Consider the following 27,992-nt stretch of genomic DNA (forward strand, 5'->3'; position numbering starts at 1 on the left):
CACACAAATGTAAACCTTCTTTATTAAAGAAATATGTATGCTGGCAATAGCAGCAGCATGTCGTTTTCCTCCCCTCCCCTCCCCCTTACAGGTAACTCCGATAAAAGCAAACAAACAAACAAATAGGCTATTATTATTAGGGTTAAGAGATTTTTTTTTTTATAAATGATAAAGAAGTCAACAAGCATAAACCTGTTTAAAAGTCAACATTTAGACTATTAATAGTATACTAGAGTGTATTTATTGAATGACAAATATATGAAAAGATATAGATAAATATGTGTGTGTAGCTTATTTATTTTTTTTTTTGTTACTGCGATGATGCTTATTTGATTCGGGACCCCCTTTTCCATGGTTGAAAGGAATTAAAGCTATTGGCTAACCGTGTGCCTTGTACAAGATATAATATTTGATGTTCATGATATCAAGTTTGATTTTTCTTTTCTTTTCTTTTCTTATTTTTTTTTCATCTCATTTATAAAGATTAACTTTTTTTTTTTTGAATTGAAATGACACAACGTGGTATGTTTTTTTTTCTTTCTTTCTTTAAAAAACGAAAATTTTGATTTTGATTCTAAACTGTATATATTTATTTGCTTGCTTTTAATTGACTGTGCATTTTTAAATTTGATAGAGGTTTATATTGCTGCTGCTGTTCGTACTCCCCTCGGTGGATTTAATGGTTCTTTAGCTTCATTAGCCGCTACTCAACTTGGTTCCATTGCTATTGAAGGTATGTGCTTTTATTTACCCCCCCCCACACACACACTTTATTATTACTTCAATTCATATTTCAAATGTTTAATAGCGGCTGTCAAGAAAATCAATTTACCCGTTGAGGCTGTTGAAGAGGTTGTTTTTGGTTGTGTTTTATCCGCAAATTTAGGTCAAAATCCCGCTCGTCAAGCTGCATTGGGTGCTGGTCTTAAGAATGAAACTATTTGCACCACTGTGAATAAGGTATGTGCATCTGGTATGAAGGGTAAGTAAGACAGCTTTATATATATATATATATACATATAAAAGACTCTAATAAAATTTTAATAGCTGTTATTATGGCTGCTCAAAGTATTTTATTGGGTAATGCTGAAGTGATTGTTGCAGGTGGTATGGAGTCGATGAGCAACACACCTTATTATTTACCAAAGCAACGTTTCGGCTCTACATATGGAAATACTCAAGTGGTGGATGGTATTGTTAAAGATGGCCTTACCGATGTTTATAATGACTATTTAATGGGTGTAGCTGCTGAAGCATGTGCTACTGAATACAACATTAGTCGTGAACAACAAGATGATTATGCAATTGAATCTTACAAACGAGCTCAAGCTGCCTTTGCTGCTGGTTTTTATAAGGAAGAAATCGTGCCTGTCACAGTATCAGGGGGTCGTGGTAAAGCAGATCGTGTAATCGAACAAGACGATGAGGTTGCTAAATTAAACGAAGAAAAACTTCGTGCAGTTCGTCCTGCATTTCAACCTAAAAATGGTACCGTCACTGCTCCTAATTCATCTCCTCTTTCAGATGGTGCCTCTGCCCTTGTTATTGTCTCAAAGGAAGCTGCTGAAAGATATAAGCTTCCAATTATTGCTAAAATTTGTGGATGGGGTGAAGCAGCACAGGCACCTGCTCGCTTTACAACCTCACCTGCACTTGCTATTCCTAAAGCTATCAAGCATGCTGGTTTAACTGCCGAAGACATTTCATTTTATGAAATCAATGAAGCCTTTTCCGTAGTTGCTTGTGCTAATAAGATGATTTTAAATCTTCCTAGTGATAAAGTGTAAGTATGTATGTATGTAATATTTAACTTACATTAATTACTTTTTTTTTTTTTGTATAGTAATGTTTGGGGTGGTGCTGTCGCTATGGGTCACCCATTAGGTTGTTCTGGTGCTCGTATCATTACTACTCTTACATCTGTCTTGAAGGAGAATAATGGTAAATATGGTATTGCTGGTGTCTGTAATGGTGGTGGTGGTGCTTCTGCCATTGTCATTGAACGTTTGTAAATTACGTAATATAATAAAAAATTGGGGGGGGTGATTGAATTAGAGTATATCAAATGGCTTTTATTTATTATTTGAAATATATCATATAAATGCAAAAGTATACAAGTTTGTTATTAAAATAAATATTTATTTCTTGTATATTACTTTTCTTCCCCTCCCCCACACTAATGTATCATCAACGTGGACGTACATTTATTTTACTTACATATAATTAAATATATCGTATTTGAAGCCTACATTTTAATTCTTCTGTACTTCACTTTGATAGAATAGGGAACATTAAAATTTATAGCTATAACTTTAAAATAATTATAAATCAATCAAATTTGGGATCATCAGTAGATAAGAAGAGATCTGATAAATGATTATAGCTACTGTTTAGAAAAAAAAAAAATCTTACTACTTTTATTTTATTTTTTTAAAAAGAAAAGAAAAAAAAAATTTATCCATATTTGTATACATATTTTTTTTTTCCACTCATCTACGTTTGCTTATTATCATGGTTGCTCCAATGGATATCACGTTTTTAGGGACTGGAAGTGCTCAACCGAGTGCTACGAGGAACCATCAAGCTATTGCTTTAAGACTTAATGGGGAGATTTGGTTATTTGATTGTGGAGAGGCAACACAACATCAGTTTCAAAAGTCTAAATTAAAGATGAGTAAGATTACACGCATCTTCATTACACATATGCATGGCGATCATTGCTTTGGGTTAGCGCCCCTTCTTTGTAGCATGACTGATAATCTTAATCCTGCTAACGCATGTGATTCAAAAGACGAACTTGAAGAGGGCTCCCCCATCATTGATATTTATGGACCATCACCATTACGATCTTGGCTTAGAACAACACTTTTATCTACTTATTCTAATCTTGGACGATCTTATCGTGTTCATGAATTGTTACATTCGACTGATCCCGTTGATCTGAACGAGAATCGACACCCTAACGAACTCCCCGGTGAAAACGTCAGGATGGAAGCTGATCATCTCTTTCGACTTCCACTCTATCTATCTGAAGAAAAGGGATATCAAGTCCAGGCTGCACCCATTCAACACTCTATCCCTTCCTTAGGTTACGTGATTCGTGAACCTGATTGGCCGGGTAAAGTAAGTGGCTTGATCCCCCTTATCAAGAAAAATTGGACAGAGCTAAGGGCCTCAGGGATAGCAAACCCAATGAGCCTGTTGGGTCACATTCAACGTACAAATCAACCTTACCATCTACCTGATGGTTCACAACTTGTCCCACCTCCACTTCGTCCCGGTCGTCAGATCGTCATCTTGGGCGATACAAACGATCCATCTCAACTCTTGCCTGCTATCCGACAAGACCCTGCTCCTACTTTATTAGTGCACGAAGCCACGAATGCACTCACTAGCCTTGATACCACCACCACCTCTTCCTCTCATCTCAACCAGAGTCTCACGTTTGAGGACGTTGAATCAAAAGCCAAGAGTCATGGTCATTCTACTCCTCAAATGGCCGCTCTCTTCGCTAAAAGGATAAATTGTAAAAAATTAATTTTAACCCATTTCAGTGCTCGTTATCGGGGTGATAACGATCCAGAGGCCTTAAAAGTGATGGAAGAAATTCGTGCGTTAGCTGTTAATACATGGGGGGATCAAAGAGATAAAGATGTGTTCTGTGCTCAAGATCTTTGGACATATGATATAAAATTAGAATAACACACATGGTGTGGTGATGGTTTTGTGGATTATATTTTATTTGTATTGTATTGTATTATATTATATATTTAATAAGAATTTTAAAGACTATCACACTCTCTTGCTAAATGACCCACCTATATATATATAAGAGGCTATATTAGGAGTCTTTCTTTCTTTCTTTCTTTCTTTCTAATAAATTTTACATACCTTATTACATTTATAGCATGTGAAAGGTTGGTAAGGCTCCCTTCTATTATAGGCCTGGCTTTTACTTCTTCTAAAATTGTCAAATTCATCAGTTACTGTTTGACTACCTAAACCCATATATCTGTTTTCAACAGGTACTGCAGCAGGTAAATTAAAATCAGCAGATTTAAATCTGTTTGTCGAACCATAGGATGGAGGGTAAGAAGAGGATGAAGAAGGAGGTAGCGTAGATGATAGTGGTGATCTACTTCTACTACGGCTATAACGTCTATTATTTCGATAATTGTTTCGAACAACGGGACTTCTACCTCTTCCTGGAGAGCTCCTTCTGTAAGGGCTTCGTCCTCTATCACGAGAATTACTTCTTCGACGATATGGGGGACTTCTACTACGACTTCTACTATAATTTCTTCTTTTATGATAGTTATGCACAGGACTACGACTACGGCTACGACTACGACTATGACTACGACTACGACTACGGCTAAGGCTACGGCTAAGGCTACGACTAAGACTGCGATTGCGATTGCGATTGCGACTGCGATTAAGACTGCGACTGCGACTAAGACTGCGACTAAGACTGCGACTAAGACTGCGACTAAGACTGCGACTATAACTGTGATCACGGCCACGACTATAGCTACGACTACGACTATAGCTACGATTTCGACTATAACTACGACCTCGACTGTAGCTACGGCTATGACTTCGACTACGACTTCGACTACGACTACGACGATCATACATTCTTCTTCTTCTTCTTCCTCGATGAGTTCGACTACGTGAAGTACTTTGACTATGTGAACGTCGTTTCTGTAATTTTTCTAACGCCTCCTTTTTCCTTTGAGCGGCTATCTCCATATAAGAATTCAAATAACCCTTTTCCCAACCTTGTGCATCTATATTCGTAGTAGAAGCTGTCTTTTCATCTAAGATAACATCATCCACTTTTAATAAATCTAAACCATTGTAAAAATCATCAACAGCCTCAATTAATTCTTTAGAAGGAGGTGGTCGAGGATAAGGCACTATAATACTGTTTGGATCAATCGGCTTATAGTACTCATTCTACGAAATGAATATATTAAATAATTATAGAAAATGGATAAATATAAAAGTACGTTTATATTTACTTTTGTAAGTAGCATTAATCCAGCAGGTAATTCATAGTATGGTTTTGCTGGTGAAGGTGGTGGTGGTGGTAATGGTAAAGAAGTTGCAGGCGGCACTGATGTTGGTGATGGATGTGATGGCACAGAGGGGGTAGAAGAGCCTCTAGGAATTGGATGTTGTTGCTGAAATGCTGGTGAAGGAATAGGAGGGGCTGAAAAAGGAGTAGATGGATAATTAGGATGTGGTTGATATGGCATAGGTTGATAATTCATATTAGTTTGAGGATATTGAGGGGGATAAGAAGATGTATGATTGCCAGCTGGCTCAGACACTTCTTTTCTCATCGTATTAATTACATTTGGTTCAAATATACTTTTATCATTCCAAAATGTTATGACCTTGTTCAATAATAGTTGATTTAGAAAATGAATTTATAGATTTTCATTAACCTTACCTTCATAACTTTGGCTTTATATTCCGCCGATTCAGCTGCATCATAAGCTAATCTTAAAAGGGGTACTAAAAAAGGTGTCATCGTATCTTTCATCCATTGCATTTGCTTTCGTGCTCTGTATCAAATATTGTATTTTTTTTTGAGTTAATATAAAAAGAGAAATAGCTTGTTTATCAAAAATTTACGTGTGAAATAAAACGTCATTGATTAAATAAACTACATGAATTCTATCTTCTTGTCCTGAACGCGATTTTGATAATGAGAATATATATTCCATTAGAGCATACACATGAGATGCTGATTGACAATGTTCAAAGACCCATGTTTTTCCCGTCTAGTGTATTATTATTATTTTTTTTTTATTGCAGCCTTATTTTTGAGTAATGGATTGTCGATTTAAAAAAAAAAGTAATTTGTTGGAATTTACCTCTATATTTGCTTTTGAACATTCATGCATGATCATGTGAAGAATGACACGAAAATCTTCTACATTTTTCTTTGTTAGATTCCTAGAACTTCCATCTAACATTTGCTGACACAATTTTTGAAAACTAAAAGAGGGAGAGTTGTCTTCCGTTGATACTGATGTGAACGGATTCATTTATATAGTTTTTTTACAAAGAAAAAAAAACAAAAGAATTTTTATTTATCATAAAAAAAAAAAGTCAGACTCTTTGTTTTTTTATTTTTTTTTTTAGGGATAACACAGAAAACCCTTAAAATTTAATTAAAGCATATTAATATATTATGTTTCTCATCAAAGCTTAAGCTGAATAATTGATTTTAAGGAAAAGCATATATTCATGTAGATCATATTTTAGTATAATGCAGATTTATTCATTCTTTTTCAGAAGGAACTTTTGCTCTCTTGTTAGAAAAAAAAAAGATGTTCTTGTTTGTATGTACAGATCAGATAAGTACTACAAAATTTATAGAAAAAACTAGAACAAGTTAGAATCAACCTCATGTTTATATACTTTGGCATTATTCTTTAAAGACTATTTACACAAGTATTATATACTGGTAATTTTAATGAAGAACGCAAAAAAAAAATAGTAGTAATAATAACGAAAATAAGAAATACCCTTTTAAAAGAATGTATAATTCATATTTTCTTTTCTTATACAGCAGCTTGATATTGAACAGTAATATTGTAAGTTCAATTCAGATGTCATATTTTAATTCTGCTAAATTATTATTTTATCTTGGATCAATATAATAAAGGCTCTTCTATGCAACTTCAAGGAATTCTATTGTGTTCACCCAAGTATTAAGAAATTTTGACTGTATCTCTAAAAACAAAACAAACTATAGTATCTAACTTACAAAAGAAAATTGTGACTGTTCAAATAGAGTAAAGGGCAGAATGTAGGGTAATACCTATTTCTCTTACAATTTGGTATTATAAGAGGATATTATACTTGTTTTAAGAAGGTGATATTGACTTTATTGATTTGCTTTTACAAAGTATATATTTGTATATTGATAAATATATACACACACACACACATACATGAATACATAAAAAAGCGCGGCGGCTCGGAGAGTCCATAATCTGATGTCCGATCAAAGATAACAACAAGAATTGGAGTAAAAGTTCTTTTCTTCTTTCTTCGCTTTACATGAATTATAATATATGTGAACACATATTTTAGTTGAATAAATAAATAAATAAATAAAAATTAACTAAATCGTTTACTACCTTACTTTACTGACATGTCATCAAGCAATAATTCTGGAAATCGTGAACATAAAAGAAAGCGATTAACACAAGCATGTGAATTATGTAGAAGAAAAAAAGTAAAAATATAAATTATTTCTTCTGTTCCGCAGCATATTTACCTTTTCTGTAAACAAATAATAATAATAATAAAAAATAGATAAAATGTGATGGTGGTAAACCAGCTTGCAATAATTGTATAAGACTTAAGAATATTTGCACATACAGTTCAACTAATAAAAAGCGTGGACCACGTCAAGGATATATTGAAATTTTGGAACAAAGACTTGCAAAAATGGAACAGATACTTTTGTCAGATTCTATTAGTAGTGGCAATACTTTGTCAGACGTAAAAGGGTTAGATCAAACAAGTTATAAAGGCAATCAAGTAGAAGAGCAGAAGCGATACAACGAGACTTTACCACATATATCTTCTTCGACTACCCATTTTACTTCTGCTGAAGGATATAATAATGATAATGACACGATGAATAACTATAGTGAAAGTAGCAATAATGCAAGGAAAAATCAAAAAAAGCGGTCAAATGAAGACTTATATAGTGAAACATCACCATCATCCTATTCGAGTTTTTCGCATAATTTTCCATCATCTAATATACACATGTTAAATCAATGTTCACCTTTACTGCAAGAAGATAAAACCAATCAAAATAATTTATTTCCCTCAATGAGTGTTATTGAACATTTAGTTGATATTTTCTTTAAATATTTATTTTCGATAACGCCTATTTTTGATGAACGAAAATTAAGAGATGATATTAGAGATCAAAAATGTTCAGATTTTTTGATTTTATGTTTACTTGCTGCTTGTGCAAGGTACGTTATATGAAAACAAAAATATAATAATAATAAATAAATAAATAATAATAGCTTACTTTGGGGGATTTTTTTAATTAATCATCAAGTGTGACTTAGATTTTCTGATCGACCTGATATAAAGGAGAATCCACCTTGGCGTTCTGGTGAAAAGTATGCTGAAAAAGCGCGAGAAATACTTATAAAAGCTATTGATGAGCCAAGCATACCTAACCTTCAAGCAATTATATTACTTTCACTCCATGAATATGGATGTGGTAGAGGGCCAAGGTTTGTCTTATTTTAATCAAAGTCAAGCCTTTTTTTTTTGATATTAAACTAGTTTTGACAGATGTTGGATGTATAGTGGTATAGCAATACGTATGGCAATGGAATTAGGACTTCATGAAGAATTAACTGAAAATCAACATGTTGAAAATACGTCTGAAAAATTAGTAAATCAAGAAATCCGACGTGGACTATTTTGGACAGTATATTCTATTGATAGGTAAGATTATACATATATATGTATATATATATATATTAATTGATTATTCTTTAGAATATCAAGTGCAGCAACAGGACGTCCTTCAGTTATACAAGACAATAGCTGTAGCGTATTTTTACCTGGAAAAGTAGATCAGGATAAAGAAAATCAATATTATTCAGAAACATTGGATAATAATCGACATATTTTTTTAAATGTAAATGGATTTCGAAAAAGTTACCTCTTGGGCGCATATAATTTGGGCACAGTCCCGCTAAATGACGACATAGGTACTTTCCAATACTTAAGTCACTTTGCTTACTTTATACGTGCAATAAAGTTACTTGGAAGAGTAACAAATTATGTCAATCAGAAAGGAAAAGGAGGACAATCGGATCTACCTCCTTATCATCCTGACTCTGAATTTACTAAATTGGATCAAGATATTGACAATTGGCAAAACCAATTACCTATGCATTTGAAGAATACATTGACAAATTTGGAACTAGATAAAAATATTGAGCCTACTAACAGTAATCAACAGCTTTTTATCGTAAGTTTCTATTTAATTTTGTATTAAAAAAAACGTATTAGACTAATTTCAGTTTTCATGCTAGATACACATTCTCTATAATACGATAATCGTCTTACTACATCGTCCTTCTTTAGTAATGATGGATACACTTAATAATGATGCTATTCAGCCTGTAATTAAGGAATTTGTGCGGAAAAGTGTCAATAAATGTATGGCTGCAGTTGATAATGTTACTAACTTGCTTAGGCTTGGGAGAAATCGTAAAGAATTATTACCTCCTTATATTACCTATTTTATTTATACAGTAGCTACAGTTGTTGTAAGTACCTTATTTTCACCACGCCCTGAAGAAGCCCAAAAAGCAAAACAAGCACTTGGTGTATATTTCGAACTTCTATTGGTAAATATATACATATATACATATATATATATATACATTATTCTAATAATGCTAACCTATTTATATATAGACCGCTCGTAATTATTGGGCTATGGCGGACAAACTGTACTTTATGATTCGAGATTTATATGCTTTACATATAAATGTTTTAAAAAGATATCAAACAAATAGTAAAACTCCATCAAATGAAAACCAAACCACAGGATTATTAGTAGCTCAGCAAGAGCCTCAAATGCAACAAAGTACTTTACCGGTATACTCACAACAACATATGAATGCACTCGATATGTCTTTACCTGGAAATATTAATGATAGTCTTTCGGATTGGACTTTATCATATTATAATGCAGCTATGTCAACTGAAACACCTGAAGTTGGTTTAATGAATGATCAAGATCAAAATATGTTATTTTCTACTAATTTTTTTCAAATTCCTAAAAATTATGATCAATCTTTATTTTTCTCAACCTTTACTCCTGTAAATTCTGATATCAATAGCAATAATTTATAAATATAATATTATAATTTTCATTCATTTTTGTATGTCCTCATATACATATAGAGAGAGAAAGAAAGCTAATAATAATAATAATAATAATAATAATAATAATAAAAAGAGTTTATGTAATAATTTGTTATTATAAAAGATAATATCTGTGGCAAAAAAATAAAAAGAATATGGTATATATAAAAATAAATATTTACGCACACTATAGAGGTATATGAGTACGCAAATCAGTAAGTCTATTTATATTTTGTTAATGCTCGGAAGTTTTGTTCCATCATCACCGTCATGACAATGAAGTTTTTGAATTTGACGCCGTGTTTGTCTTCTTTGTAATCTTGAAATAGGATGTTTCTTTATTAACTTTTTCCTTTTTTCAGGTTTCTTGATTTTACCATCAACATAATCTATGACAGTTTGAAAGATAAAGGCATCATCACTACTTGAGCTACTGTCATCATCGTCATCGTCATCATCATTATCTTTCTTCAAGGTGTTTACAGAAGTAAGCATATTTCTGTTTTGAAGTGATATTAATTCACTACACCATCGTCCACCCAGCATATGTCTTTCCAACATTTGCCATAAAATCCTTTGGCAATGCAATTGATAATTATTACCAATATCTGTTTCTTCTATTTGTTTGTAAGCAAATGTACTTAAAAATAAAGTCGAGAGAGGCTGTGATAAGCGAAACCTTTCCTGAATACGAGGCATTTCATTCATTAGAAAAGATTTTCGATGACTATAAGCTGTTTGATCATAAATGTCATGTTGTTGGTTGACTATAACCACAACTCGTTCCCACCATGAGTATTGATCTTGCTCGAGAGATTTTTCGGGTTCTGTCATATCAATTTCCATAGCTTTTACTAAATTGTTGAGCAACGGATATATTGTCCCACTAAGTATTACAAGGCAAAGAAATGATATCGAGAATAGAAAGAAAAGGAAGAGTATATCATTATTGACTTTATACATTTATATGCATATATGTATATACATATTTACAATTAAACAAAAAGATAGTATAAATATACATACATGGTTTCAATAGAGATAATAACTAGAATTGTGGTAATGCCCAATCTTTGACCAAGTCCTGTTAGATAATTTTTTGATACAGGATTATCTTGGCCTAAGCATGTATATTGAGATAACGTAACGAGAGATGAACTACAATCAATATTCCATTCGATTGTTCGTTCAAATTCCTCTTTTGGCTAAGAAATAAATATAAAAGATGGGTTCAAACATACACAATATGTATATAAATATATATGTATCTAAAATACATACCGTAAAAGGTTGATTATCTTTATAATTAAAAATTAATTTTAATACTTCTGCTTGACTTTCGCCTGCCTGTAAAAAATAATTTTATAAATAACTCTTTATATATATATATATATTTATACATGTATAATATACATACGATAGCAAACGTAGGTATTACATAATGATATTTGATAGTATCGATCTTTTGTATGAATGATAAAGGTTTTATAGGCACAAAACACCCATTAGGCTGGATAATATCAGTACTAGCTATATTATGATTATAATTAAATTCTTTTTGATGTTGAAAAGTTTTGGGAAAGGGGATAGTTCGTTGAGGGAAAGATGCTTGGGGTATATTATTTACTTGATCAATTGTAGCTGCTTTGGTAGTTGACGGTTCTGATCTTAATTGTAGCACTTGTGAAGGTGCTTCCACAGCTGATTTTATGGAATTAGTGCTTTGTAATACAATACTACCCCTAGTACTAAAATAATGAGTGTCTACGGATGAAAAAGTAGAATTTCTCGAAAGCGAAGAAGAAGAACTGGATCCAATAGAGTCTCGATATTGTAATGTTACTGGTGAATCATAACTGCAACGTATATCATTATTTTTGTGAATTACATGATCTTGTTGATTTGGTTTATACTGGTGATTTTTTTTAACGTTTTACTTTAAAGGTTTAATATTATTTTTTTTATCTTTTTTTATTATTTTTTTTTTCGCTATTATTACTTTAATACCTGTTTATGAAGATCCAGTGGTGAGTCCTCCAAGTTTATTTTTTCGAAACTATCATTCCAAGAATCAGATATATTGATTCGTCGAGTCATTTTACATGTATAAAGGATAAAAAGTAATAATAATAATAATAAAATGGTAAAAAAAAATATATGTGAAATACTGCTTTAATGACTTTCTTTCTGTAGCACATATAAATATAAATGGACCGCTGAGCCACTTTTGTTTTTCTATTAATCATATAAATTATGATCACCACTTTTATTGCTCTATTAACTTAAAGACGAAAAGGTAAGTACTAATTTTTTTTTAAGCGTTATAATAGAAAAGCTAAACTAATATGTCTTATGTCAAATGATAAAGTTTAAAACAACTTGGGAATCCTCTTCGGCTATACTTTATATACACATATTTATATTATGAATAATTTGATAATTATTTTACTTTCTACTTCTAGATACCACTATAATGATCAATAACATTATTAAAAATTAGTTTATCATATTTGTGTTTGTTAAATAAATCAAGTAAAGAGCCAGTTAATGAACATTAAAGAACCTTATCCAACTTAAGTTTTGATATAATAAGCATCATGAGTAAATTAAAAATTGAAACCATGCCTAATATATTTCTTTTAATATTGCAAATGCAATTCTACCGAAATATGAGGAATATAAAAAATAACGGATCCCACTGCGAAAAGTTGGCGTACGACATATAAAAGTACTATACGTCGTACGCCACAATCTAAGCTGCAATTTTTTTTAATTGTTTATTTCTACTAATTTTTAATATAAAACCTCCAACTAAAAAATATGTTATGCTTAATATACTATCCAAAAAAAAAAGACATGTCTACTGCTAATATTCATTATTTTTTTAATGTTTAAATTTACAGCTATTTTGGCTGTGTTTTTTTACAGGGTAAAATTTTCCAACCAAAAAAATTAGCCAATAGAATTTATAAAATTTAATATTGCTGAATTTTAAAAATACTTTTAATTTTTCATTGTAGTTTTTTCCCTTACAGTCGAAGAAACTAGGTTGTGTCAATAAAAAAATTTTTTTGACCATTTCCAAAATAAATAAGGGACACCAATAGGAAAATGGGACATTGGTACGAACATAGTACACAGAAGGGAATATGGGAAATTAAGGTACTTTAGTTTGTTTGATCAAATCAAAATTGTTACAACTTCTTACCTGTAGCATCATTAAGTCGTCGGTTCACCGGAGTGAGCCGGGACAACCACATTGGAGGTGACGGTTTGTCGTTTGAAGACGGTGGGGCGATCATTGTCATTCCATATAGACGGAGCTATGTAAAACATATTTTTGCTGGCCATTACATGTCATGGTTGTAAGATTTATAATTTAATTCAATAAGATAAATAGTCATAATAGAATACATAGTGCATTTGTATAATAATTCTCTCTATAAACATATTTAGTATATTTACCCTTGTATAGAAAAATAACTAATTAATAAAAAGTCCTACATCTAAAAATATACTTTCTTCTATTATTGTTCTGCTGAATATTAATTTATAAAAATAACTTTATACAAGTTAAACTGGGGTAAACTAAGAATAATACAAATACGCGTAATAATTGATTCTACTCAGAATACACGTATTAGTTATAAAAATAAATATATACTAAAGACATGAATCTATAATTATAACTCTTAGTAATCCTTCTATAATTATATTATCAAATACAATTTGTTATATTTTTTGTCTTCTTATTACTCATCATCCTTATTCACAAAATATATAAATACTCTTACATTATTCACCCTTATTTTGTATAACTTATAACTAATAACAATACTTGTATTGAATTAACTTTTAATAAACTTATTGACAAGTCTCAACGTACTTCTTCTGTCTTATTTTCTTTTACTTTATTTCTTTTATTTAATTAATTAAACTTACCTAAACCACAACAATCTTCACTACACTTCAGATTTTCTATATCATTTTCAAAGCAAGAATTGTAGATCTATGAAGAATTGGTTTTAGCTGAAAGTGCAATATGTAAACTATATGTTGTTTTTTCTTAATAACCTTTAATGTATTAAATTCGTTGATGACTAGCAGCAAGAGTTCTCTAAGCCTTTGCCTTGTTTTTAATTGTTGATGTTTTGATAGCAAAAAGTTAAATGAAGAGAAAAAGACAAAAGACAAGTCTGTGAAAACTTCGAGTAGTTTTTATTGAGAAAAATAATACAAAAATTGTACCAAGAAAAAAAAATATGGAAAAATGACGAGTGCTATTTATATGTTTTTATGAGGTAAGTCATATTGATTGGAGTGTGATTTAGATAAGTGAATCCTGCTATAATAAAGCCTTTATGCACAAATATGCACGAATATGCACAAATTTTGTCTCCGAATAACTCTGCATGCAGTATGCAGATTTCTGCCTGAGCTGTTGCTGATATTAAAAATATACACGATTATTGTCTTTGGGATAAGCAACGCGTTAATATTAATTTACAGTGTATCTTCCCTCTATAACAATATACAACGTTATGGATGTATATATAATATGTACGACTTGTATCAATAATCGTAATTCAATATAACAATCATAATCCTATTAAATTATTATTATTACATAATATAATGTATATAATTATTTTGAATGCTCGAATACTCAAACAATGACTATTATCAAAACTGAGAGTAGAATGAATATTATGCTGTGAAGCGCAATATATTAGTTTTATTTGAACAACCTCTTTATTATGTAATAAATGATGGTTTATTTCTATTAACTTAATTATAAAGGCTACTACAATCACAACAGTTGATATATTTTGTTAGATACGTCATGACGGAGATCTTTGAACTTGATATGATCCTTGTTTTTTAGTCCCTCACCAAAGACCACCAGAGGCATCTTGCTGCTGTTTCCCTTTTCAAAACAGACTTTATTGTTTCTGCTGTAAGTTACAGATATAATAGTTAAAATTTGCTGAAATAATAATAATAAAAAAAGTGTATACCTTTTTGATTTTGGGATGGTGGTGAGTGCTCTTTCTTCTTGAGCAGTACGAGGCTTGCGAGTTTTTCTTTGTCTTCTTTCTCCTGCTTTTATTATACTTCTTTCCACCATTTATTAAGATGTTGACACTTTCTTGGATGGCTTTTTGGGAACTAAGGTGGTTCAACCATTTAATCTTAGAAGTTTCAAAGCCATAGAAAGTAAGCAAAGTATTCATGTGCTGCGGCATGTAAGTTATGTACAAACCAAATTGTTCCACAGACACAGTTTTAGGCGAAGGAATGTCTGTTTCAATCTTTTCAATACCTAGTCTCTGTTTACTCTTCTGTTACTCTTTCATTCGTCTTACACTTCCACCCATATTGTAATATTCGATTGAGGACAAGCGACATATGTCAGTGGTCACCATGATAAGAGACAAAAGGATCCCGTCTTCCTGGGTCTACAGTACATGGACGGAAATACCTGTCCACCTCTTCGCTTGTAAAATCGTTCAACTCTAGACAGCTATTGTTTTCTGGTGATGACGGAAGCACTTTTCTAGCAAATAGAACTCTGTACGTGTAGCCATCAGTATACAATTCATTGAGAAACATCTTTCCTTTTCGTTCAGGCAGTGCTTGAAACTTTTCACAACTATATTTTTTTTTCGTCAGTAATTTGATTTATAGATATATGTAATAGTAATGTATACCTTTGAATGCCCAGCTTCTTAAAGTCAAACATTTGATAGAAGCATCTTTGTTTATGATCGAAAGGAGATGATTCATTAGTTTGCTTTTTTTGTTTAACATCTGGGAAAATTCCGTTTAGGTTCTGAGCATTCATCTTTATGAATCGCCAGTGCAATCCAGGATTTGGGAATAGACTAATGTTGTGGTTTAGGTAAGTTTAAAAATTAAAATAAAAATAAAAGAAATAAAAAATAAGACAGACAGAAGAAGTACGTTGAGACTTGTCAATAAGTTTTATTAAGAATTAAGTTCAATATAAGCATTAATAATGTAAGAGTATTTATATATTTTGTGAATAAGGACGATGAGTAATAAGAAGATAAAAATATAACAAATTGTATTTGATAATATAATTATAGAATGATTATCAAAAGTTATTATAGATGTAGATCTATGTCTTTTGTATATATTTATGTTTATAACTAATATGTGTACTCTGAGTGAAATCAATTATTACGCATACTTGCATTATTCTTGATTTTCTCCAGTTTAACTTGTAAATTAATATTCAGCAGGACTTTTATTAATTATTTTTCTATATAAGGATAAATATATTCTTAATATGCCTATAGACAGAATTATCATACAAGCACACTATATACATTTTCTATTATGACTATTTATCTTATTGAATTAAGTTACAAATCTTACAACCATGACAAACGGCCCTTTAAATATGATAGATATTGATGACGTATTTGACCTTCACAAAATAAAATTTTCGTTTCAATATATATGAAACGTGATTGTAGTAATTTTTAACAAAATTGAGAATATTGGTGAATGATTATAGTGTTTGTTTTGTTTGTATAAAAACAATATTTTAACAATTTTTAAGCCAGCATACTTTTGATAAGTATTTTAATTGATATATGCTTTATTTTATTGTATTAACATTTATTTAGTTAGTCTTATCTTTCAAATAAAAGTTAGTTACAACATTTCATATATAAGAAAATACTGATAGCAATAAACGGTTTATTTAAAAAATTTTAGATAGTTTAAGGCTAACAACTAGAAATGGAAAAAGTTTCACAGATCGATCTAATGGATGGCCCATCAAATTGGACTAGTCCTATATTTTCTTTTGCAAGCTTTTTCTGTACTTCTTGCACCTTTAGTGCGCCGTTCTATGAAAAAAAAATTAGAACGCTTACATATATTCATGATGACAAGTCAAATTATACATACAAACAAAGTTGCCAAAAGTTCAAGATATTGGATAAGGCAAATCCTGTCATTCCAGTTGGTAGGTAATTTGGCCGTTCTTGTTTCGAGGACCTTCTAATTGTTTTCATCATGGAAAGACATCTCGCAGAGTGTAACTTGTGTTGTTACAACATGAACGGAAAATACCTTGAGTTCTTCGAAGGTCTTTTTTGAAGCATTCTTGTAGTGGGAAGCTTCTTTCCTTAAGGCAGACATACTGCACTCTAATATTTTTAATGAGTCCTCTACTGTGCGCGTTGTGTGCTCCTTTAAAATACCACTATAAAATGTATCATTAAGAATGAAGATATCTGACTTGATTTGATAAATACTACCTGGAGGCTTCAACAAGTATTAATTCCATGTTGTTCATTGTTTTAAATATACCAAGCGCATCAATAAACTTGTTTGGCGGCGCAGAACGGTAGTCGTAATCGTACTCTTGTTGGTTCAACACGCGTGAAGACAAAAATGGTGATTCACACCTATAATAAAGAAATCAATAAAAGACCATCTTTCTCTCAATATCACTCTTTTTTTTTCTCACCATTTGAATTCCACAAGCCCAGTAACATTTTGATAATGCCAACAAAGACGGGATTATATTTTCGACAAAATGAGTTCTTTCATGGTTTTGTGCGAACTCTTGTATTGATCTGCATGATAAATGAAATGAACAGAGGGTGTATTTTACAATATCCAAAAATGCTTTTGACGGAGTTGTTAAAGCAAAATCAGGTTTGAATGCCCAAAGTGTCTCATTGAAATTATCAAAGGATGCTTTTTCTAACAAAGATACAAGACAATCAAACATCTCAAGAGACCGGAGTGAACTATTCTGCATTTGTTCATTAATGCACGCTTTATATTCGTTGAAGGTCTGCTCATTTGAGCAAAAAGAAGTGCCAAAGTGGCACATTTTCTTTAGCGCTTCAAGTTGTGTTTTTCTCAACTTTGGCATATGAAGACTTTCGGCCCTAGCAGAGGGTGCCTCGAAACGATAATGATTTTTTCCTTCCCTTACTTTTGTCAAATGCTATAGTATACATACGTTAGAAAGGGTAGATGAGAAATATAGAGACTTATTAGCTTACATTTTCAGGAAAAGAAGCTTGACTCTGGAAAGTTCAAATGTTAGTATATCAATAATTACTGCTAAGAAATAAAAACTTTACCATATCTGGAGAGTCTTCCTCGTACTGGCGTTTCCTTTCTACCTACAAAAAAAAAGAAAGTGAGAGATTAAAAGAAAAAATTACTCGTATTTCACTTATTACAATAGCACTTCTCGTAGCGGGGATAGCTGAAATACTGGAAATTGTCATTTTTCCATAGTTGTTTAAGGTGTCTGATACCTTCATTAAGATATTTTGTTCTTTAGAAAAAGGAGCACAAGCTACGTTTGAGCTACGATTATCGCGCTTTTCTTCTGAACCACCTTGATTCTCTTGAGTATTATCTTTGGAACTGTCTTGGTGAAACTTTTTGTGTACAGTCAAATTCATGAGCCTCTAGATGAAAAATAAATAATATGCTCTTTTGTGAAGAATAAAAGATATTTACTTCAATTTCATTAGTACTAGAAATAACAAATTTCTTGAAAGTAATTTGAGTATTGTTAACTTTAACCAAGTCACTTTTTATTACTGCCAGAAGTTCAAAAGTCGAACTAAAACAGCTTTTGGAATCATAGTAACAAGTGGCGTCAATAGCGTTCCAAGATTTTGCAGGGGTATGATAGAAATAGTCAATACACATTTGTATGTGCAACGGAAAGAAGTGATCTTTTAAATGATTTATTGCTTCCGGAGTATTTGCTTTTCAAACGCGAAACTCCGTAATGCTCCTCCCTATAGTCATGACACCCCCTTTCCCTGAAAGGCAATTTTTTTCAGCTCTGATGCCTCGTGATGTTTGTAAACAAAGATGCAAAAATAACCTTCAGGCGTGTATAAAAGTATCCTTCTTATACACGACAAGAACACATAGTCAGCGTCTGGTCGGTCCGTTGGCTTGAAGTCTGCACCATCTTGTACGAGATGGACTACCTATTCCATGAGCAGGTTCCTCTAGAGATTTTCCCACTTGACTCCAAGCTAACCATTTGGCTTCACCGCAACCCTCCCTCGTAACGGGTTTACGAGGTTCCGTATCTTCTTCTCTTCGCCTGATATTTTACTTTTACGAGGCAAAAGATTTTCAGATTCTGTCGCATTCTGGAATAACCCGGACAAGCCCAGTATTTCGTACTATGTGTCCTTTTGCGTCATTTATTTTTTCTTTCATTATGACATTACTGAATCGCAAAGTTTGTCCAAATTAAGTAAGGAAATCGTCTGAAATTTAAAAAGAATTTAGCCAAAAAAAGAAGGAAGTCGTCTGAATTTTATTTTCCGAAAGTCTGAAATTAAAACTGGTTTCGTCCAGAAAAAAATAGAGAAAGTCCGGAATTTTTTTGAGAAGGTCCGAAAACTAAGTAAAAATACTGTGGCTACTCCGGACACTGCAAAAAATTTGTCCGTTGTACGTATTACTTTTTACATTTAATTGGCTATTTCTTTGAAAAAAAACATGAACTATCTTTTTTTTTTTTTTTTTTTTTTTTTTTTTTTTTTTGCAGAATAAATAACGTTTGTTTATCTATTTAAAAAACGTAGGATTAAAGATAATAGACAAGTTAGTATATGTGTTAATATAAAGAACAAGAGTTATAGACAATAGTTGTTATTTTACCTTCATATACATTGAAAAATGCTCTGTATAAAAAGTAGAAAAAGCTACTACCAGCATAAACAAGACTCTTTTGCTAAGAAAGAAATAAAACTGGTCAGTTTAATTCCGTTAATAAGGATATTCTAAATCTTTATACTACCTTGAATATAATAAATATATATAGAAAATAAAATAACTGTAAATAAATAAATATTAATCTAAAGTAAAAGAAAAAAAAATTATAAAAGAAAAAACGATAAAAGAATAGAATAAAAAAGAAATAACAACAAATGTAGAAAGATAGTAATTTTCTTAACTTTCTCTATGATCATATGATTTTCTATATATCCATTTTTGGAAAAAAAAAGTATTTTTTTCTGTAATTTCACAATGCAAATAGTCTAATTACTCTTCAATAATGTTATTTATTAAATATTTCAACATTCGTTCGGCAATTCAACTTAATTGCCACCATCATTTCGAAATGTCAATTTTAATGTTGTAATGGAAATGAAGATTACTTTTATAATTAACTGTTTCCAACATTTTTTTTTTTAATTTAAATTAGATAAGAGACAAAATAATTTTATATTTGTGTACATAATAAAATAATGTATTTTATTTTGAATTTAACATTAATACATAATAATGCTGAACTTTTTTTTTTTTTTTTTTTTTTTTTTTTTTTTTTTTTTTTTTTTTTTCTTTTGTTCTGCACTTGACTAACGAGAATAAGAAGAGATACAATCGTGAAAAAATAAAAGAATATGGGGAAGGAAAAAAAAATTAAAATATAGTGACATTCAGGGAAAAGGAAATTGGATGAAAAAAAAAAAAAAAAAAAAAAAAAAAAAAAAAAAAAAAAAAAAAAAAAAAAGAGTTTTCCGAGATTTGAGTAAACTAAATACTTTTTACTATCGAGTCTACTAATCGTGTAATATATGATATAACTTAAGGCTTTTTTAGTATTACTTTTTGTATCTTCAGGATTACTGTTAGCATACTTATTAAGACAAATGCAAATCAATTAATTAAAAAAAAAATCTTTATCACTATTATACACGTTCATAAAGAGTATATACTACTTTATTGTTTAAAATTTAATTATGTTATGCATATTACTATGGAAAAGTCTCTTTCAACAAATGACATAAAAAATATATATATACATATAAAGGAAAATACTTATTTATAATTCTTCAGTATTTTTTTTTTATTCGAAATTACTAAAGTCCATTTTCAAGGCAATAGTAGGCTGCTTATTGTCCTTATGAGAATCCTGAAGTTGCTTTTCTCTTTGTTGTTGCTTTTGTTGTTTTTCTTGGCTAGATAAGATACTATAACGCATTGCAGATTCTAATTTGGATTTAACGTTATCTGGAAGCTTGGTTACAGTATCACGAAAAACAGTGGGCGTGTTTGTAGCAACAGATATCAAGTGCGCTAAAATAGCTTCATGTGTTTTAGTTTCGCGACCATTGTATGGCGGATCATCTAGCAAGAAAGTTAATGTTGGAAGAATAATACTTAATACTAACGATTCTAAATAATAATAAAGGTTGCCAGTTAGTTAGGTTATGAATATTATCTATATTAGTACTTACTTTGTTCTTCCTGAACACCACTTATTAGTGCAAGTAAAGTTTTAGTATCTTCATTTAGAGATGCAAGGGATGCATCGTTCATATTATCTTTATCTTCCTTAGCCGTAATAATACGCGAGATAACAAATGATAAGGTTGAATTAATAATAACTTGTCCTAAATTAGCCAATGCGGGAAAACTATCTTTTTTCTCGGGAAAACTAATAAAGTTTCGAAGGCATTGATGTGCAGTAATAGAAAGCTATTCCAGATTTACGTGTTAGTAAAAATATATATTCATATAAAAAAAAAATAGTATTGATATAATTATACCTCTACATCGTTTGATGATAGAGACTTTTTTAGAGTATCAATAAACTGCTTCCTTCCCTCTCCCTCTCTCAAGATTGCTTGTGGACAACCAGTTATGATTAATACAATAGCAAGAAGTCTATTTTTTTGCGAAGCTACGGAAAGCTTTTCACCATTCTTCGTCCTTTATAACAAAAAAAAAATTAATATGTATAATAATATAAATATAAAACTACTTACTCAAAGAAGCCATCAAGTAAAGTATGAATTATTGCTCGTATTACTTCAGCTAAAGAGTTAATATTTTCAGTAGATAAGTCTATTTCAAAATTCTGAAATACGGTCTTTAGAGATATAAGAACCCGAGGCCCTAGAGTCATGTCAAATTTACTTTCAGTCAAAATTCCAGAGAAAATATACAGACAGATGGCTAATAGATCGACTTTATAGTCTTTAGGTGTCATGTTTACTAGTAGTGCAATTGTATCTAAGGAGGGTCCCAGCAATAATGCTAGATTATCTTTTGAAGATCGTTGCCGTAAAGAAGCAGGCTTATTTGTCAGCGTTGGGACATTTTGTAAAAAGACATTTACCAATAAACGTAAAATATAATAAAGCTTGGATGTAGTAGGAAAAACGTCAGGATCTAATGTGATATCTATCGTGTGTTCATTATTTTCTCCATCTAAATCGTCACAGAGATAAGCTCCATAACTCTGAATAAGTCTTTGCAAGATTTCAATAATAATAATTTGAGTACGGTAGCCCTCAGTTTGAATTAAACGATCCAACACATTTAGTAGCTCCAAGAAGACTGCTTTTGGAAGAAATTGATTTCCTGCTAGTGATGGTTTAATAAATGTAAAGAGTGCATTTAGACAGATCGGAACAGTGACATTATCATATTTGCTTGAACTGGAACTACGAGAAAGGCTTTCAATGCAAAGACCAAACAAAATATAAAACAAATTGGATGGATGATCTATTGATTGCTCAAAATCTGGATTGCTCTTAATAGCTTCTACCATAGATTCCTCTTGGGTTTCGATTAAAGTAGCAACTGCTTCCATAATCTTTAACCAGGAACGGCGATAATACGGTAGAACTACATCCTTTGTAGCAGCCGAATACATTGAATCAATACCACTGCTAGATGACGCTTGAACGCGATCTGTACTACGACTAGATAATGCCACAATATCTGACTCTAAACGAATTCTAGCATAGTCTTGAAGCGCACGAACCCACATGGGGCTTAAGACGGTTAAATTAGGTTGTAATACCTGTTTTAAATAGCCTTGTCTCTGACTTGATACTTGAAGCTCTGCCCATGCATTTAAAACAGATAACTTGACCATAACTGAAGCATGAGGGCTTAGATCCTTTACCTCACCAACAGCTGTCAATTTTGACTCACTTTTACATTTGTCTAAAGCCGATATCAGCAATTTTAACACACGACCAAGTTGGTAAAGGTCCTTCACAATACCACTGCCAACATAAATAGCACAAACACGGACAGCAGCTGATACAATTTCCGATGATGAGTCAGAGCCAAAGGCTGGTGTTAAAGCTGCACCAATTTGAGCAGAATACTGTTCCAGTAATAGCATATCCTCCATATCAGCATCTAATGTATTTGCGAATTTCTCTATAACCATCTTCAGTAAATTAATACCAGATAACCTTAGTTCATTAACATGTGCAGTGGCTGCTGTAAAAGACAGTCTTATTAAATCGGGTACACGAAATACTAAAAAGTCTCCTAAACCAGCCTGTTGTCTACGACGTCGAGCAAGAATAAGATCAAAGTGTTCTCGAATACCACTTGCTGATATTAATTCAATTGTTTGTTGAAGGCATTCAAGAGCAAATAACTGCGTTCTCCACCTTGGTGGTATTTCAACGTTGATATTAAGTTTAGTTGTCATACCAGAAGCATCAGCTACGGTTGTTGCAATGTCCACATTATCTTCATCAACAAATCCATCAGCATCATCGTCACCAAATTCTTCATCTTCTTCCTCCTCTTCAGCAGAATCTTCATGCATCGTAGAAGCGATTTTAGATGGCTCCTTTGTGGTCCCACTATTTGACCCAGTTACGATACGTTTAGTAATATTTACCCAAATAGAAGGTTCAGCGACGGCTGTCTCCTGCAACCAGTTTCTAATCACATTTTTAACATCTGATAGCTGGGGATCTGTATCCAACATCTTGAATAGTTCACTATCTAGGCCTGGTTGAGCTGCTTTAAATACCAATTCTGAATCACGCTGTACTAACTGATATAAACAAGTTACAGCAGCCTTTTTAAGAGGCAAATGAAGGCTAGTAATTTGATTTTGAAGATAAGGAACTAATTCTTGTGTTCTAAGATATTTGGGTGCAAACATCAAGAAGTGCTGAATACAACGAATTGCCTCCACATTTACTCGCTCATCAGGTTCTAGCTTAAGTTCTTCAACCATATTCGAACAAAGCTCTCTAACTTTTGAAGAAGTTTGGAGCTCTGGACCGAGTGTGCCAATAAGTTCATAAATGATACGACCAAATTCTTGATAAGCTGTAAAGCCAACAGACATACCGGCATTAGTGACAGCAATGGATCCACTACCCGGCTCATGTGTTTCGCTTAGGTAAAGCTTCGCTACCATACTAAGGGTACTATTCACATATCCAGAAAACATTAAACCAGCTGCACTAACAGTCATAGCCATAGCCTCTAGAGCCCATGCATGAACAACTGGATGTGGGTCATTACTAAGAGACAACAGTATACCTACAATTGTTTTTAAGTGAGCAGCAGCAGCCATTCCACCTACATGGCTGTAGATGTACCCAATACTTAAGGCACAACCAGCACGAGCATCGGGGTCTCGGTTAGAAACTACTAAATCTACTAGTATTTGCATCTGTGAGGCAACAAATGATCCACCAATAATAGACGTCAGACGGCCAATAGCTTCACTAGCAGCATTTCGTAAATAAGGATCAGGATGAATGATGACTTCCATCAAGATTTCTTGAACTAGTTGTACAGCACGAGGACTAAATGGTACCGTCTCTCCTTTTCTTTTTCTTATAAATGCCATTATGTTTTGAAGGAACCTAATAAAGCCACTACAATATTTACAAGTATCGCAGCACGTTTTGAAGAGTTTTTTTCTAATTTAGGATCTTTTACCACTTTAAGCATAAATTCAAATGTCGATTCTTGAATGGATGGAGGCTGATTTATAAAGAGTGTTGCAAATAGATCGATGCTGGCATCAATATAAGAAGTAGAAGGTGATACTGGTTGTGGAATATATGATTTTTTATTAGCTATTTGCTGTTGCTGTTGTTGTTGTTGTTGCTGCTGCTGTTGTTGTTGCTGCTGTTGCTGTTGTTGTTGTTGTTGAGATAAGTAGTAACTATTACTATTGTCATTCATTAAGTTCGTATACAAGTAAAAAGGATCCAGCTCAATAGAGCCAATGATTGGACGTTCAAGTAATTCTTCTACACGTTCCAATCTATCTTTAGTCATCCATTCTTTACCACGATTTACTTCTTCACTAATATCATCATTATGGGTAGCTATATCTATATGATAGCCTTGCATTTTACTTGTTACGCCGTAACCATGACCATCAGCTGTATTCCATACGCTAACAAACTGACCAGGCACAGTCGCTGTCACTTGATGATGTGCTCCTGATGAGGGTGAAATTTTTTCAAGTTCTGTAAATACTAACAATGAATTTCGCAATAATCCACTAAAGGATGATTCGTGAGTTGATAAGAGAGGTCGAATAACATTAAAGCATTGAAAGATTCGGCGTCTTAATGCATAGTATTGATCAATTAATCTTGTCTCATAGGGCACACAAGGTGACATGGTAGTGGGTGCAAATGAATTAGGAGCAGTTGCCAAAAATGCTAATGTATTATTCAATAAAGCTGCAAGTCTCTTTACAATATCTAGCGTTGCTAATGATTGACTATTATGAACTAAAAAGCTGTATATGGAACTTATAACGCAATCACGGTTATGAAATAAAAAGGACCATTCAGATTCAGAACGAATACCATTAGCTTCTTTTCCGGATGGTTTTGGTAAAGTGCTTTTCCAGAGCAGTAGGAGCTGTGGTAGATGTATTTTGACTAGATTAGGCCCCAAGCACATAACTGAACCAATTAAAGTACATGCTACTTGTATTTGAACACTAGCAATCTTGGGATCTTTGTTGGTTTGTTTTATCAATTGATTAGCTAATGACATTGCTCGTGCACTTAATTCGAATGAGGTGTAAATAGGATGCGCTGGAAAGACACTCATAATAGCAGCGACCGTATATGCATAAGCAATTGTACGTTGAAAAACTTTAGTTGTAGTAACCTGGTTAGTTAAATTACCCAAGTTTTTCTCAAGTAAATTAAGAGATTTTGGCAATAAATGTAGTAAATTTGTAGGTACTGCATTGCAGAAACAGCGAATACACCATACAGCAGACATTTGAACAGCGAAACTAGAATGTGTTAACAATACAAATAATGGCTCGACTATAACATCCTAAAAAAATTATTGATAATATTAGACTATTGTTCTTTTCTGTAGCCTCCAAATATACATATACATATATATATATATATAATTCTACTTACTTGCACTGAACTGGCAGCTCCTTCTAATTCACAAACTAACTGAGATACCAAATTTGTTACACATATCAAAATGTCTCTATTAGGTGCAGTTTGATTTGCCATAAGTGGTGGCCATTTTTTAATCCAATTATTAACCAATGATTGAATGGCATTAGCTTGTCCTTGCTCACTTAATAAACGTTTTCCAATTGTATTATGTAATAGGAAATTGACTTGAGATCGTAAATAAGCTCTATCTGAGGCATTTGATGTCTTTGTATTATCCAAAATTTCACATAAAACATGTTTTAATAGTGTCGAATAATTTGCTTCTACAAATTCTGTTCCTAATAAAACAAATAGAGTAGCATAGGTTTCGATGATACCAGTTTTTAATTCATGTGAAGCATTAGGTCGATTATAGCTTGTTGATAATTGTGAGAGCATTTCTTCAATCGACATCAATGTCACCGTTTTCCCAATTTCTTCTGTTTTATTCGTTAGACCTTCTCCTGTAGTAGCATGTCGAATAGTTGGCTTATTTGGATCTACAGTTGCTGGAGACTGTGTGAACACAAGAAGTGTTGCAGCTAATGAAGAAATTGCTCTACGAACGGGAAAGGTTGAATGTTCAAATGCCTTAAAAGTATGTTGTAATAAAGTTTCTATGTCATGTTGTGTTACAGTTTGAGTAGCATGTTGAATAACAGCTTGAATACACTAAACATGTATACAAAAATGTACATGCATATAAATACATATATACATATTAATTGTTGTCTCTAATAAAACATCATTTCCCTTACTTGAGCAGACGCAATTCTAGTCACTAATGCTTTATCAACAAGTCCATATTTTAATTGCTTCATTAAATCCTTTAAAATCTGATCAGTTGCTGCTTTTCCTGCTCCTTTCAACAATAATGTAAATGCTGTTATTGTCTCCAAGCGTAATAAAAGTGGTATCTATTTTGTGGCAAATAGTTTTATTTTTATTTTTTATTTTCTTTAAAAAAAAGACGATATTTAATACAGGAAACAATCTTACATTGCTGTTCTTTAAAATTTTCAAAAATATCACAGCTGTTTCCGCAAATAAAGATAAAATCTATTTAAGGCACACTAAGTTTCTAGCTATTTCAAATTGCTTAAAAAAAAAAGTCTTACCTTCCCACCAGAAGAACCCATGATTGCACCTATCGTTGATACTGCCGCTCTACAAATAAATCAATATATAAAATGAAATGAAATTAATAAACTAGATATTTGCAGATATTTACATTTTTGTTTCTTTTTCGATATTTTTATTGGCACTAGCAAGACTATGTAATGTAGTGACAGTATCAAATAATGTTCGAGTATCTCCTCGGGTATAAAGAATAACATAACATCTTCCAATTAAAAACCGGATAGGCCTTTTAGGCTTTGCTGTTGTAAGTGAAATAAGTCGAAGTAATGTCTTTTCAATAATGGGTTGTGCTTTTTTCAACACTTCCTATAATAAAGTTCAATATGTCATTTTATTTTAAGTTAAGTTTTAAAAGGCTACTTACTACATCAATGGTTTTACTCTCGCGTTCGACTTGAGCTAACCACTGTAAAATGTATAATTCCTGCTTTTCTGTATTTTCATTTAGCTGTATCTTTTGTTCATCAATGACAAATACATCTGGAATGCTGTTATTTATACTTGTTGTAGATGATTCCTGTTTAGAAGTTTGGGACATCTATTAACCTTTCACTTGATGTTAATTTAGATGCTTGAGCAAAAATAAAATAAAATAAATAATAAATAAAAAAAGATTCCTATTCAAAAATTGTAAAAACGAGATTGAAACTCAGTTGTACTTTTGTATAA

At 32.0% G+C, this 27,992-nt stretch overlaps 11 protein-coding genes across 11 annotated transcripts; 5 read left to right on the forward strand and 6 right to left on the reverse strand.

Moving 5' to 3' along the window:
• Window positions 1-434: 434 nt before the first annotated feature.
• On the forward strand, window positions 435-2,441 carry BX663DRAFT_501345 (Thiolase, N-terminal domain-containing protein). Its single transcript, XM_051526473.1, has 5 exons — window positions 435-522; window positions 635-733; window positions 809-982; window positions 1,048-1,783; window positions 1,844-2,441. The coding sequence occupies exons 1-5, from the start codon at window positions 510-512 to the stop codon at window positions 2,010-2,012; spliced, it is 1,191 nt and encodes a 396-aa protein (XP_051384997.1). The 5' UTR covers window positions 435-509; the 3' UTR covers window positions 2,013-2,441.
• Window positions 2,150-3,788, forward strand: BX663DRAFT_307754 (beta-lactamase-like protein). The gene has a single exon (XM_051522054.1). The coding sequence runs from the start codon at window positions 2,512-2,514 to the stop codon at window positions 3,700-3,702; it is 1,191 nt and encodes a 396-aa protein (XP_051384998.1). The 5' UTR covers window positions 2,150-2,511; the 3' UTR covers window positions 3,703-3,788.
• BX663DRAFT_549873 (uncharacterized protein) lies at window positions 3,783-5,987 on the reverse strand (the record flags this gene model as incomplete). Its single annotated transcript, XM_051531176.1, has 6 exons — window positions 3,783-3,818; window positions 3,892-4,959; window positions 5,025-5,402; window positions 5,459-5,573; window positions 5,644-5,792; window positions 5,886-5,987. The coding sequence occupies 6 exons, from the start codon at window positions 5,985-5,987 to the stop codon at window positions 3,783-3,785; spliced, it is 1,848 nt and encodes a 615-aa protein (XP_051384999.1).
• Window positions 5,988-6,819: 832 nt separating this feature from the next.
• BX663DRAFT_307897 (uncharacterized protein) lies at window positions 6,820-8,203 on the forward strand. The gene is made up of 3 exons (XM_051522056.1): window positions 6,820-7,258; window positions 7,339-8,015; window positions 8,105-8,203. The coding sequence occupies exons 1-3, from the start codon at window positions 7,175-7,177 to the stop codon at window positions 8,112-8,114; spliced, it is 771 nt and encodes a 256-aa protein (XP_051385000.1). The 5' UTR covers window positions 6,820-7,174; the 3' UTR covers window positions 8,115-8,203.
• Window positions 8,204-8,377: 174 nt separating this feature from the next.
• BX663DRAFT_529917 (uncharacterized protein) lies at window positions 8,378-9,927 on the forward strand (the record flags this gene model as incomplete). Its single annotated transcript, XM_051530282.1, has 5 exons — window positions 8,378-8,502; window positions 8,557-9,034; window positions 9,099-9,416; window positions 9,487-9,586; window positions 9,620-9,927. The coding sequence occupies 5 exons, from the start codon at window positions 8,378-8,380 to the stop codon at window positions 9,925-9,927; spliced, it is 1,329 nt and encodes a 442-aa protein (XP_051385001.1).
• Window positions 9,928-10,021: 94 nt separating this feature from the next.
• On the reverse strand, window positions 10,022-12,114 carry BX663DRAFT_501349 (uncharacterized protein). The gene is made up of 5 exons (XM_051526474.1): window positions 11,947-12,114; window positions 11,357-11,851; window positions 11,221-11,286; window positions 10,966-11,144; window positions 10,022-10,825 (listed from the first exon to the last, which is right to left on the reverse strand). The coding sequence occupies exons 1-5, from the start codon at window positions 12,034-12,036 to the stop codon at window positions 10,165-10,167; spliced, it is 1,491 nt and encodes a 496-aa protein (XP_051385002.1). The 5' UTR covers window positions 12,037-12,114; the 3' UTR covers window positions 10,022-10,164.
• Window positions 12,115-14,685: 2,571 nt separating this feature from the next.
• On the reverse strand, window positions 14,686-15,552 carry BX663DRAFT_585107 (uncharacterized protein). Its single transcript, XM_051532233.1, is given in 3 exon segments — window positions 14,686-14,880; window positions 14,958-15,276; window positions 15,289-15,552. The coding sequence occupies 3 exon segments, from the start codon at window positions 15,363-15,365 to the stop codon at window positions 14,821-14,823; spliced, it is 456 nt and encodes a 151-aa protein (XP_051385003.1). The 5' UTR covers window positions 15,366-15,552; the 3' UTR covers window positions 14,686-14,820.
• On the reverse strand, window positions 15,352-15,784 carry BX663DRAFT_484355 (uncharacterized protein; the record flags this gene model as incomplete). Its single annotated transcript, XM_051524548.1, has 2 exons — window positions 15,352-15,592; window positions 15,651-15,784. 2 exons carry the CDS (start codon window positions 15,782-15,784, stop codon window positions 15,352-15,354), a joined length of 375 nt encoding a protein of 124 aa, XP_051385004.1.
• A 1,190-nt stretch (window positions 15,785-16,974) lies between these two features.
• Window positions 16,975-18,657, reverse strand: BX663DRAFT_484356 (uncharacterized protein; the record flags this gene model as incomplete). Its single annotated transcript, XM_051524549.1, has 6 exons — window positions 16,975-17,241; window positions 17,447-17,935; window positions 17,994-18,017; window positions 18,075-18,116; window positions 18,177-18,410; window positions 18,463-18,657. The coding sequence occupies 6 exons, from the start codon at window positions 18,655-18,657 to the stop codon at window positions 16,975-16,977; spliced, it is 1,251 nt and encodes a 416-aa protein (XP_051385005.1).
• Window positions 18,658-18,854: 197 nt separating this feature from the next.
• On the forward strand, window positions 18,855-19,031 carry BX663DRAFT_430145 (uncharacterized protein; the record flags this gene model as incomplete). Its single annotated transcript, XM_051522784.1, has 1 exon — window positions 18,855-19,031. A coding segment is annotated over one exon (177 nt), but the record flags the coding sequence as incomplete, so codon positions are not given.
• A 1,640-nt stretch (window positions 19,032-20,671) lies between these two features.
• On the reverse strand, window positions 20,672-27,987 carry BX663DRAFT_501395 (armadillo-type protein). The gene is made up of 15 exons (XM_051526475.1): window positions 27,688-27,987; window positions 27,415-27,629; window positions 27,302-27,350; window positions 26,942-27,100; window positions 26,157-26,855; window positions 24,618-26,064; window positions 22,461-24,576; window positions 22,301-22,439; window positions 22,145-22,273; window positions 22,079-22,123; window positions 21,898-22,057; window positions 21,747-21,876; window positions 21,528-21,690; window positions 21,216-21,456; window positions 20,672-21,153 (listed from the first exon to the last, which is right to left on the reverse strand). The coding sequence occupies exons 1-15, from the start codon at window positions 27,859-27,861 to the stop codon at window positions 20,825-20,827; spliced, it is 6,195 nt and encodes a 2,064-aa protein (XP_051385007.1). The 5' UTR covers window positions 27,862-27,987; the 3' UTR covers window positions 20,672-20,824.
• Between the last annotated feature and the right edge of the window lie 5 nt (window positions 27,988-27,992).

This window comes from Cokeromyces recurvatus (genome assembly GCF_025118155.1).
Source record: "Cokeromyces recurvatus strain NRRL 2243 chromosome Unknown BX663scaffold_6, whole genome shotgun sequence".
NCBI lineage: Eukaryota > Fungi > Mucoromycota > Mucoromycetes > Mucorales > Mucoraceae > Cokeromyces > Cokeromyces recurvatus.